The sequence below is a fragment of the Xiphophorus couchianus genome, chromosome 4 (assembly GCF_001444195.1).
Source record: "Xiphophorus couchianus chromosome 4, X_couchianus-1.0, whole genome shotgun sequence".
NCBI classification, from domain to species: domain Eukaryota; kingdom Metazoa; phylum Chordata; class Actinopteri; order Cyprinodontiformes; family Poeciliidae; genus Xiphophorus; species Xiphophorus couchianus.
Genome location: NC_040231.1, coordinates 13,312,130 through 13,324,990, shown reverse-complemented (window position 1 = coordinate 13,324,990; position 12,861 = coordinate 13,312,130). Strand labels below are relative to the sequence as shown.

Genomic DNA, 12,861 nt, shown 5'->3' with positions numbered 1-12,861 from the left:
TAAAGTATTAGTTACTCAATATGAGTAAACTCTTTACCAAATACTTTTTATTACTTGACTACTTTTTACTTGAGTTGAAGTAGTGCTGTTCAATTTATGGGAACTCTACTCACCTCTGTAACTCACTAAAAAATACACAGACTTTACAAAATACTGACCTTAGAACTGACCCCTGAGGTACGCCACGTGAACAGACGTGTTCCACTTTTAATAATTTAAATTAAATAAAATACATTTACAGCGTGTAAAGCGTGGTGTTTGAATAAAACCGCATTATTGGGTGTAGGGGGCGTTGAAACAAAACACTTATTTTGAATTCGCTTGAACGTCGTACTTCCGTCTGACGGTGAAGCTGGAGGTCGTCTCGTCCGAGCGAAAGGACGTCGCGATGAACGCAACCGAGGAGAAGCTGGCGGAGCTCGTACGCGACCACCCGAACCTGTACGACCAGTCGCGCGGGGACTACCGGAACAGCGTGAAGGGACACCTGGCGTGGAAAGAGATAGGCGCCGCGATGGGGAAATCCGAGGAAGAAGTGAAGCTGCTGTGGAAAAACCTGCGCGATAAGTTCTGTAAAGCGAGGAAGCGGCTGGTGCGGAGACAGTTCCCCCAGCAGGACGAAAGCGACCTCCCGTGGGAGGTGCAGGTCCCGGGGCTGTTCAGCCAGATGGCCTGGCTGACCGCACACGTTAAACTGCGGCCGGAGGTCGGAGGAGGCGTGGGGGACCCACAGGAGGTGACTTCAGTTTACAGAGTTTTTCAGTTTAATTTCTGCTGATGTTTGACTTTAACGCGGAGTCTGAGTGAGTTTTCACGTTCTTTTATCGGACATTAACGAACCGACGTGGAAACACCTGATCGTTCACGGAGAAGACGGTTCTTCTGTTATCACGGCGGACACATCCGCTTTTGTCCCTTCAAAACAAAAGCCCTGGTCAACAAATTTTCGAATTAATCATTAACTATTAGAAAATATTTGATAAAGGCCTGTCACAATGAGCAATAAATCCATTAATCGCATGATAAATTAAAATTCGGTAAATAATTTCATTGTTTTTTCTCTTACTACCAAAAACTGGATGATAAAAGTCTTCAAGTCTGATCAGTTGGTCTCAACCATTTTTTTTGAATGATTTCATTTGTTGATTCTGTTATTTCTGTTTATTTATTTTGTATATTTAAATGTCTTCCAGTTCCAGTGTTAAATGCTTATTAGAATTGAAGACTTACTGATTTTTGAGAATGTGTTCTTGCTTTATTATACCACTATACCACTATTACTTGAAAATTGTCTGGTTCACAAAAGAAAAAAAAGTTCTTAAAGTATTAAAAACATTTTATTTAAAATAAAAATCAAGATTAACAATAATAATGATAGTAGTAATAATAATAATATACTAATAATATACTGCATACTACTATAACAGAAAATACTTTGCAGTTATTAGAAATAAAAATAGAACTTGTGATCCAATGGTTATGTAATTGAGTTGGATAATTTTTCCAAAAATGTACATAATATATTGAATATTGAAAAAGACACTATTTACAACAGCACATCAGTGCAGAGAAACAAATGTCCAATAAATAGTTAGTACAAGATTTAAGAATATTCAAGTAAAAATAAGGTGCATATTTTAATTGGTTGCTTTATGTGGTTTAGTAAAAGTATAATTTTGAAATAATTTGTCCCCTCTCTTTAACATGGGAGCTAATTATTTTTTCACAGAATCTTTTACTGTGCTTATTCCTCTCATCAACAACAAATCCCGTGAATTTGGTAACATTTGCTCTTTATTTGGCAAAGTTATGAGGGGGAACCAAATATTTCAGATGCCTGCTCACTCGAACCGGAGATCACAAAGTGGACGCGGACGCTATACTGTGACTGCTCCTGCTGTTCAATAAAGTTTTGTTTCAAATAACAAAAGATTGCTAGGTTGCAGTTCCTGGAAAGAACACAGGAGGGCAGGCTTTCCCCGTTTTGACCTACATACAATGAACTTAGTTACTGAAAACATAATATATACAACTTCGTAACAGACGATGCCTGTCTGCCCTCGGTGTAACCGCGAATTTGCAGCGAACAGTTTTTACAAGATAAGTAGATTAACGTTCATATACTTTATAAGTAAGTATGATTAGAAAGATATCAAATATCGCTTTATGGAGAAGGACCGCGTCTAACCACTAGTAACCATGGAGACAATGCCCCGCCGCCAACGTATAGCAAAAAAACTGTTAGCATCTCGTTTTTGTGCGTTTTTAAGTTGCTCCGGTGTAAAAGCAAATACTGTTTATGACATAGTGATATAAATCATGTGGTGTGAATTCTGGCAAAGTCGGTAATTTGATCAAAACATCATGGGGGAGGTGGTACGGGTTTCCAACTTTCCTAAATGCCGCCGTCTATGAGCCCCGGCCAGGTGCGTTACGTTCACAGATAAATTAGCTCGAACCGGAACAAATTACTCGAACCAGGGCAAATTACTCGAACAAGTGGAAGCCGTGAATAAACTGACAAAAACAACTTTGGAAAATAACTTGAGTCGCTCTGTTCAATATTCCCGACTCTCACTTCCGACGTCCATCATGGCGCCTCGAATGATTGCAGTCTCAAAGGGTCAATATATGAAAAACTAAAGATTCCTCTGACATTATTGACTGCACTAAACAATAAATTGTTCATGTTTTTGTGGCACACAGGCAACTGGAAGAGCAGACGACATGGAAAAAGAACAAGAGGAAGACAAGAAGAGGCTGATTGATCCCCTTCCAGTTGTCACCACCAGTTTTTCTCTTGCAGAGCCCACTCCAAGCTGCCACCAGATCATCGAACCTTCTCCTAAACGCAGAAGACAAGCTCCCGCAGAAACTGGGCCAGGTTCTGCTGATGCATTCAGCAATTTCAGGGATGAAGACGAACTGTTTTTGCTCAGCCTGCTGCCCTCACTGAAGAGGCTCACCATTAAAAAAAGGATGGAGGTCCGGATGAAGTTCCAGCAGGTGCTTTATGCTGCAGAGTTTGAGGACTAAAATCTGGGTCTGGATCACTACACTAGCTATGGGCTTGTAAATACATGTTTATAAGTTGTTAATAATTATTTTTGTATTGTTAATTTTGGTATTTTTTTACTTCACTAATCTTCAGAGGCCTGGTTAAAAGGAAGGAAAAACGCTTCTCTTTTATTTACTGAAGACGCACACAACAATCTCAACATTTATTTATGTAACTACGAGTGTTTTTCTAGTTTTTCAGGAAATCAGTGATGAAGGAGTTACAGCAGTCCTGACTCATTTCCTCATAGTCAAACATTTATTGGATTATTTTATGGTCACATAGAAATTAAAGGGAAAAGCACAAATGCTCCAGTGACGCACTACTTAACCTGCCGCATTATAAAGTTTGCCCTGTATTTTTATTTCCTCATATTAGAGCAACTTTCACTCAGACATATGCAGTGCCTTGCAATCATATTCACATCCATTTATCACATTTATTCACAACACAAACATACATGTATTTATTTGATAGAGCAATCAAAGTGTAAGGAAAATTACTTCTTTTTTTCTTTTTTTTTTTTTACCAATTTTTATATTGTAAATAAAAGTCTGAAAAGCCTGAAATGCATATTCAGTCTCCTTTACTCTAATACCCTTAGATAAGAGACCTAATTAGTAAATAGAAATTGTAATGAACATTGTTAAAAACTGAGCAACACGAGACTCAGGTTGACAGGGCAGCTGTTAGTTATTTACCTCATAAATATGGTATTTATGGAAGCATCAAGAAGAAAGACATTGTAAAAAAATAATCCGAATAACTGTTTTGCAGTTGGTAGCACTGTTGCCTTGCAGCAAGAAGGTCCTGGGTTCAATTCCCGGCCTGGGATCTTTCTGCACGGAGTTTGCATGTTCTCCCTGTGCATGCGTGGGTTCTCCGGGTACTCCGGCTTCCTCCCACAGTCCAAAAATATGACTGTCAGGTTAATTGGTCTCTAAATTGGCGACCTGTCCAGGGTGACCCCGCCTCTCGCCCGGAACATCAGCTGGTAATAGGCACCAGCACCTCCGGAGCCCACTAGGGAAAATGGATGGATGGGTTTGCAGTTTACGGCACTTCCAACATAATTTTACTAAAGTAAAAAGTAGCTTTTTTGTCATAAAAGACAACGAAACGAAACGAAAGATGGAATATAACCTGCTAACACCAAAATACCGCCATTAAAAATGCATTTCGCATGAATAGAAGTGTGTAAAATTAATACCAGTTTGATTCAAATGATTCATACTTTCTCTGCAGTCTTCTGCTCACTGGGAATACTGGTTTTTATTCAGATTGTTTTCCAGCAGCCCTGTTATCCGCATAGTCATTCACTTGAAAACGAGCCAATCACGTTGCTGCTTTCACAAGTCCCGCCTCCTCGTTCTCTTCACTGATTGGTTGGTAATGGGTGTGGCGTTTTCATTCATCATTTTCTACATTCAGTCAAACATCTGTGACTTTCCATACGTGAAGAAGTAAATATCTCTTGCTGTTTTTTTTTCTTTTCTGTAAGTTTAAATCTCTCCCATCACATCTTTGCTCCATTTCTCCCCTAACAGCCTCCATCTCTCCTCCTGTTTATTCCCTAACCCCTCCCCTCTCCCAGCCTCCCTGCCTCTTGTCATTGGGTGCCGTGTCGGGTGATGGTTGTGGTTTCTGTCGGGGATATCTCCGGAGCATGTACCAGCTCTCAGCCTGCAGCCGTACATGGACAGATGGAAGTTTATTGAGACTTTGGGACATCTGAGATCTGCTGATTACCGCTTTTATCCTCTGCAGCTGGACAGATTTCATACAAGCTAAATGAGGATTACTGCTGTGTTTCTTCATTTTGAGGTGAGATACAGGGATGCACATGTATTCAGTTACGTTAGGGTGTGTTTGTATTAAGCAAGAATTTGACAAAGTCATATTATTTAAGTTTAGCTAAAATGTGTTCCTTATGTAAATCATAATTATGATAATATCATGTGAATAGTAGCACTGTCTGCAGGATTGCTGCACAGTGAAGGGTAATACTACGATGAAACAGCATCCTGTGTTCATTGGTGGAAGAAATCAAAAGCCTCGTGGACAGCTCGGTGATTGGCTGGTTTATCTGTTTTATAAAGGAGGCTGATCCGGTTGATACTGGGATTTCATGCAGTTTGTTGGTGAGTAGTGGGATGCTAGGTGTGGTTCAGAAATGAGTCCAAAAGCGTCACAATGAGATTAAAACTAGGTACTTCAATGGTTCAGTATCTGCATAAAAATGGGTAAATATGTGACTAAATAAATATGCAATTATTAAATTTTTTTTAAACAAAAAGCATTTTTATTATGTTATAGTGTGGAATATTCTCAAATAACATTGCCAGTGCTCAGGCTTAAGATGAAATAACGAATTTAATCTTTAGTTATATTATGTATAAAAAAATGCTTACAATCTGCAATATTTATTTATTCCAATTTCCTCTTTGTTTTTTAGGTAACGTGGATTAACAGTTATATAGTGATTTTGGGTTTCTGGCATCTTTTAAGGGATTTCATTTGTATTTATAATGGCAATTTTACATTCTAGGAATGTACTCTTATTTTGAGTATACTCCTAAAAATAGGAGTATTTTTACTATGTAGTTTTTTTAACTTTTACTTGAGTAATTTTATTGTAAAATATTTCTACTCTAACGTGAGTAAATATTTTATTTATCCACTGAGTGAAAAACAAATATCTTTTAACCAGACATTCACCAAACACAGACACACACCTGCAGGTTTTGTTAAAGTTTTATACGTTTTCTTTTGAACGAAACTGATTAGGAGAAAATTTTTTTTGCCTGATTTTGCTACTTATATGAATTATTGTCATTTTTGTCCTTAAAATAAAAAAAACTTCCATTTAACTTTAAATTGTGTTATGTATATGAAGAAAATATTTGTCAAAATTTACAATAAATATATACAGTCTCCTATATTATGACTTAGAATGAATTAAATATTTTTAAAACGTGTTTTTTGGAATTTGATTCAGGCAGTGCAGAAGCAGCTAAAAGGCCTCTGAACTGGTCATATGATCTCTGGTCAGTCTGAAGTGATTAGAGAGAAAAACAGGAAAACCACAACAGAGGAAGAGTAACGCTGCTCTTCCTCTGTAACAGTATACTTTACTGGGAAGATCGAAGGGTTTCAGCCATTTTATGGCAACATAGTATCTCATGGGGTTATTTATGAAAATAAAAGGTAAGAAATATTTACATTCTGGAAGATTTTTGCTTGTTGATTTATTAGAAATTAATCTCCTGTTTTAGGAACAGGAGCATTATGTTGAAATATGTGTGTATAGGAAGAAAAGGTTTGTCAAGATTTACAATAAATATATACACTCTCCTATATTATGACTTAGAATGAATGAAATATTTTAAAACGAGTTTTTTGGAAGTAAGACAATATGGACAAAATACAGAAAGACTTCTGTAACTTTGAACAATAGCAGCCTATTAACTAGGAATTTAGTCAAATTATTTCATCTATAAAATCATAGCAGATGCATTTATTAATGAAGCATTTCTCTATGCAGGCATAAAACTGGATTTTTAATTTTATACAGCTCTGGAAGATATTGAGAAACCACTAAAAGTGATCAGTTTCTCTGATTTTACTCTTTATAGGTTTATGTTTGAGTAAAATGAACATTGTTCTTTTATTCCATGAACTACTGACAACATGTTTCTGAAATTCAAAGCAAAAAATGTAGTTTTTATTTGCAGAAAATAAAAAGCAAATAAAAAAATGGGCTTTCAGAACTCAAATAATGCAAAGAAAACAAGTTCATGTTCATTTAGAAACAGCAATACTGATGTTTTCACTCAGGAAGAGTTCAGAAATTAATATTTGGTGGAATAACCAGAAGGTTTTCCATGGGGTTCAGAGCAGTGGGCTCTTCATTTATTCCAGATCTTGTCACATTATATCAATCAGCAGAAGTCCAGACAAGCCAGTGTTATTCAAATCTGCAGTGAGGCTCATTTCATTCCAGCCTGTGATTTTTTTTAGATCAATGTGGACTTTTTATCGCACAGATCCATCCATGCTGAGCACATCAAGTCTGGCCAAACTGGACTGCAACAACAAAATCCTCCACAGTGCAGAAGATCGGGTCACTTGGGATATCAGACGAACAACCAAACCTTCCTGCCTGGCTAAGTCTTCATAATATCAAACCATTTTGAGGACGTCTCTTAGGGGGACGGAGGAGCGCCCCGCTCAGCATGTACTCCCCCCAGAGTCTCCATCGCTGGGGCATCACTCACAGTGAGAGCATGGAGCGCCTTGCTTACAGTCAAGGTAGGCCCAACGTTTCCGTTTCAAACTCTGACCTTACTGAAAAACAGCCATGATGGTTGACGCCCACTACAGCAAGTCTTGTTATTACGGTGCCTTTTTGACTTTAAAGAAAGTAATGAAACATCCTCTGTACTGTTGCTAGTTCATAAATCACTGAATGGCTTAACACCAAAATACATGAAAGATCTGCTGTTGTTCCTGAGGTATTCTGGTTCTGGTTCTGCTCTTTGTCTCCAGAACCAGTACCAAACATGGAGAAGCAGCATTCAGTTTTTATAATCCAAACTTCCAGAAAACTGCAAAACTGCCAAAACACTTAGTTTCTGTAAATCAGTGGTTCCCAAAGATTTTCTGGGCCCCTCTATGGATTACAATAAAATCCCCAACAAAAAGGAAAAAACAAAATCAACTGGGCACACACATCGTTCAACCAGACATAAACCGATACACATATTTTGTTTTCAAACTCCACTATATAAGTTTATTTCACACTTCAGGTTGCAACAAAACAAACTACAAACCATCTTTACAGTGAAACACTTTTGTGTAACTGTTTTTTTTTTTTTCATTTTTCATTCATCCATACCGCTTCCTGCGCCCCCCTGTAATGGCACTAGGGGCCCCTAGGGGGCGCGCCCCACACTTTGGGAACCACTTCTGTAAATCAAGGCTTGAAATCCACCTGTTTGGAGTTGACTTTGATTAATAATAACTGGAACATTAATCAGAATAGTTGATGTATATTAGCTTAATGATTTTGATTATGGAATTTGACAAAATGTAATGTTTATTTCTTGTTTCATAATTGTTTTTTATATTTTTATGGTGTAAAATACCAAGACATGATGAAGAGTCAAGCAATGATCACCCATAATTTCTGCTATTATTAATAATTTACCCTGTAATTTAGAAGGGGTGGTGTACATAGTTTCTTATATTTGTATTTATAATGGAATAATAATTTCTAACAACAAATGTCACACCAGGTGGTAACATACGTTTGCTGCTACTGTGCAATTTTGCACTCTAGCACATTTTAGATTATGTATACATGTATAATTGTATTTTTTTAATGTTTGAATATTTTTAAGGCTTCATAGTCTTAAAAAACGCTAGTTATTGGCTATATAGCATTTTTTTTAAAAAACGTTATAGCACATTTTAAGACTTTTTAAGACCTATTAGTCTTAGAAATGCAACAAAGTTTAGGCATTGTTGATAATGTCCTCCAATAACACAAAATTACCAAGTCATATTTTCACATTTCAACTTTAAACACTTTAAAATCACATATATGTGATTTGAAAAATGTTAAAAAAATATTGGACCAAAATATTCCAGAATATTTTCGAGGAGTTTTAAATGATTTAAAACAAGAGAAATCTGATTGTAATAGAAGACAATGAGGGAAGTGTCTTTTTTATGTATATATAGTTGCTATGTATATTAAATCTTTTTGGGAAAGTACGTGCTTAAAACCCTGTGTAAGACCTATGTTTCTAACTAAAGAAATTATATTTTTAATACCTGAAGTTGATTGAAAACCCTACTGAGTGAAGTTTCAATAATTCATATGTGAAAGCTTCAGGTTGAAGTAGCGCCCTCCCTGCAGTTCCCACCTCCGGCAGCAGGGGGCAGCAGCTCGGCGGCAGCCTGTAAATAATGACGTAGTGCTGCTCGCTGCCTTTTGTGAGCTTCGTGGGCCTCCTGACGCCGCCTCCTCACAGGGCGCAGCTGCTGGACCGGGGAGACGCCAACTGTCGGTTTGGTTAGCTGGCTGTAAACAAATCTGTACACCTCCGAGATGTACGGAAAAGAAACCTTTTGTGCGAACCTGTTTGCTGCGCCGTAACAGCAGGTGTTAGCGGTCATCATGTAGGTAAACTCGGTGTTATTTGACTTTTGTGGACAGCTGATTTTTTTTTATTTTTTATTTTTCTTTAAACCAATGTCGTCATTTAACCGGTGGGATCCCGGACATTTTATTGCTATGCTCACCTAACTCGCTAGCTAACTAAGTGAAGAAGCTGGATAATTTAGTGTGTTTTTTACATCACGGAGCTCAGCTAGCTTTGATAATATTCCCGTGAACATGGCATCTGCTGCTGCGGCGGAGCACGACCTGGTTCTGTCCGAGGCGGACAGCAGCAAGGAGAAAGGCCAGGTGTTCGGGATCCTCAGGCTGCAGGAGGAGAAATCAGGTGCAGGGGACAAGGCGAGCAGCAGCAGCACAGGGAGAGGTGGAGGAGGTGGTGGTGTGGGAGACGGGCGATGGCAGGCTCCTATCTTCGCTTTAGCCAGGAAAGCATCAGAGACCATTTCAGGAAGCATTCACGTCCTTCCAAAAGTGTCGGAACACAGGACTTCCCTTCCTGGTGACTGGACTGTCCAAGGTACAGTATGCATTATGGGGCTGTGCTAAATGAAATTGTGGCACCTCTCTCTCCTGCTGTCTAGTTTTTCATCATCACCAGGGCCGATCCAAGCCTTTTTGGGGTCCTGAGCAGATTTTAATTTGGGGCCCCATCAGAGGTCTTGTTAGACATTTTTGTTGTCCGTCATTTTGACTGACAGCATATCTGCCATGTACTATTTTTACCCGTTGTTATAATCATATTAACACAGGTTATTCAGATGCAATTTTTATGCGGTTTAGTTAATATTCACCTAGTCGAACTGTGAATCCCATCACATAAACCAGATGAACACATCTAACTTTTTCTCCGTAGCGACAAAAACCACTGACTGTGGCCCCAATAACATATAATAAATGAAATTAAACGACTCTACTTTAATTACGAGCACTTTACCCGCTCGAGTCTCAACGCAGAGCCTCACAAATTCATCCTGGTCCGCATCTGCAGAGAAATCTGCGCTGGTTCATCAGTTAGTTGGATCTGTCTGATCCAAACAAACCAATTGAACTCTGCGAGCTTTTTACCGTGTGCGCTGTCCGGCCGCAAGCTTTTACGAGGATTTACTGGATTTAACTTCTCTACTGTTACTAGCATGATTTTTAATTAGCTTACATCATGCCAGTGTAATTATGGTTATTGATTTTAACCTTACTGGAGTAACAAACTAAAATAAAAATATTTGAATTTTGAAATTCAGGCTGGTATTTAAGCGTGCCATATTATTTTAACTATTGGAAAGTAACATCAGCTGATAAATATGAAACTGATATTAAGCAAGTTAACAACTTTGAAACCTTATATTTCCCCAACTGTGGCAGCAGGAAGATATTAACCATTATTTGCATAACAACTATAAAAGCAATACAGAAAATGTTTTTCCATGTTTAATAGCATTCAGTTTGTATAATTCAATATTATTTTAAATATATATATATTTTTACCATGCCAGCTTGGTGCTCTTGGGGGCCCCCTGGTGATGTGGGGGACCATAAGCAGCCGCTTAACTTGCATATTTCCTGGGTCTGGCCAGTACCACCACAGACCAATTGATGTTTCACACATCAGTGCTGGTCTCATGCTTCCTGCTCGAGGCTTCACATGATGCATTCAGAAATGCTGTTTCTTGGGGTTAACACACTTCACGCTGTGTCATTCAGCTGTTTAAACTACAAACACCGATAACTACTGCTCACTCAGCAGCAGCAGCAGCACCTCTCACTCTGAGCTAAATTTAACCTGCAGGCTGTCGCCATCTTCACCACAAACTTGCTTTCAAAATGAACCAAATCAAATTGCGTTGATAAAAATCTTTTTTTAAATTGATTTTGTATCAAAATGAATCAACAACACAACAGAAACAGTAAATAAAGCTTATTATGAAGCATCTGAATACAAAATTATCCTTCAAAAAAGGGGCTAGTAGAGAGAAATGCACCAGGCTGAAGCCTTTTGTCATCCATTTAAAGGTTTTGCCCAGAAAACCTGCTCAGCCTGGTGGTTGCGGCGCTCACCAGCTCATCCAGCAGCCCAACGTGTTTTTGCATTAAAAAATGTTTAAAGTTGACAGGAAATTTGAAAATATCACTTGATAATTATGTGTTATTGGAAGATTAATACCTGAACACAAACTATAAAATCTTATAAATGCAAACATTTAAAAAATCTTAAATAAATAATCAATGTTAAGCCTGGTGGGGGCCCAAATGAAGCCTGGTGGCCTGCCAGGCTTATAATACACTGGGGGAAACCCTGCATTTCTTGGAAAGAAGAGAAACAATAACCCATGCAAATGGAAATTATTGACCTCATTTTAAGTTATCATGCAATTAATTGATTTATTGCTGAATTAATTTTTCCTTTTATTTAAGACCAATGAGTTGCAGGCAGTACTTTGAGGAAGTAGTAATTTCTTCAGTGTATTTTGTTGAAGTTTTATTTGACAGACTAACACAAAGTAGTGCCTAACCTTGAAATGAAAAGGGGGGAATATTATGGCTTTTGACTTCTCTTTTTGTTTGTTTTAATTCCAGCTACAAGTCTTTAAGTCTTTGCAGATCTAGTAATGAAATTTTTTATGCCCGTTCTTCCTTGCTAAACAGCTCAGGCTCAGTGAGACTGGAGGGCGAACACCAATTTTAAAGTCCAGACACTTTACTTGTTGTTGTGTTTAGGTATAAACGTTGATCTAAATCTTGCCATTTCAGCTGCAGCTGTACATGTATGAATGTTGTTTCCATAAATTCATGTTAGTTTAAGTGTTTGTGCCCAAAGCTCCCAGCAGCTTCTCTGTTCTGACCGCTGATCATTTTTCCGTCTAAGAAATCACTGCCTTTCTGCCTGCAGGCCAACTTGTTGCTGCGACGGCGTCTCCTGACTTTGCTCTGTCCTCTGGTTTGTTTAGCTACACATTAACTCACATTTTCACGTGTGGAGCGTTTAAAAGCGCACCACAATGTCCGCACTGCAAATCACAAAATCTTACCAAGTGTCTTTGGTCTAATTTGCAGTTCAGATATCTCAGAACACTTGAAATAAGACAAAAGTAACTTATAAAAAGCTTTTTGTTTTAAGTCAATAATTCCTTAATATTTATGAGATGCTTGCAGTTATAAATGTAACAATGGAACAAAACATTTTAAGCTAGCAGTGTATTAAAATGTTTGCACTAGAAACTAGAGCAAAAATACTTGGCAGGGTTTCGTGTTTCTGCGGTGAAGCCCTGAAGGTTTGCTTCACTGGAAAACAAAATCATGCTGTTGATCGAAACGTTACATAAATGTTTCCTCAAACTGGGACAGGAAATGATGGTGGGTTTTTAAAGGGCAGTTCAGGATATTCTCTTACAGTGTCTTAAACACACTTCCAGTAAATAAATCTGCAGGTTTTTTGTTGAGTATAAATTCATTCAGTCCCAGAGTCTGAAGCAAACAGCTTGGATGAGTGTGCAGCAGTAAGTAGGGGAGGGGCAGCACAGTCCTAATCTTTCTCTGGTATCTCACTAAGTAAATATTAAATATTTTTAACATTTTCAAAATGTTCAGTTTTTAGATCTTGGCAGAATTGTGTAGTAACTAG

At 38.0% G+C, this 12,861-nt stretch overlaps 2 protein-coding genes across 8 annotated transcripts in view; both read left to right on the top strand.

Annotated features, from left to right (window-relative positions):
* Nucleotides 1–25: 25 nt before the first annotated feature.
* On the top strand, nt 26–3,627 carry LOC114143504 (transcription factor Adf-1-like). Its single transcript, XM_028015588.1, has 2 exons — nt 26–736; nt 2,707–3,627. The coding sequence occupies exons 1-2, from the start codon at nt 389–391 to the stop codon at nt 3,034–3,036; spliced, it is 678 nt and encodes a 225-aa protein (XP_027871389.1). The 5' UTR covers nt 26–388; the 3' UTR covers nt 3,037–3,627.
* A 1,054-nt stretch (nt 3,628–4,681) lies between these two features.
* Nucleotides 4,682–12,861, top strand: part of rufy2 (RUN and FYVE domain containing 2) — a 30,185-nt gene continuing 22,005 nt past the window's right edge. For 2 of the 7 annotated variants that reach the window (XR_003595253.1, XM_028015517.1), the window contains exon 1: nt 9,062–9,762. Coding sequence is in view for 5 of the 7 variants with exons in the window: in XM_028015517.1 (XP_027871318.1) it covers nt 9,462–9,762 (301 nt within the window). In the remaining 2 variants the exon portion in view is untranslated. Of the gene's footprint in view, nt 4,883–6,119; nt 6,266–7,078; nt 7,370–9,060; nt 9,763–12,861 lie in introns of those variants that run through there. The other 5 variants (XM_028015514.1, XM_028015513.1, XM_028015516.1 and 2 more) reach the window with 5 other exon arrangements.

Bases quoted from the DNA above. Each gene is read 5' to 3' on its own strand.
- LOC114143504 (XM_028015588.1), top strand. From the start codon at position 389: ATGAACGCAACCGAGGAGAAGCTGGCGGAGCTCGTACGCGACCACCCG. The intron at 737-2,706 runs GTGACTTCAGTT...TGTGGCACACAG, and splicing joins GCGTGGGGGACCCACAGGAG to GCAACTGGAAGAGCAGACGA.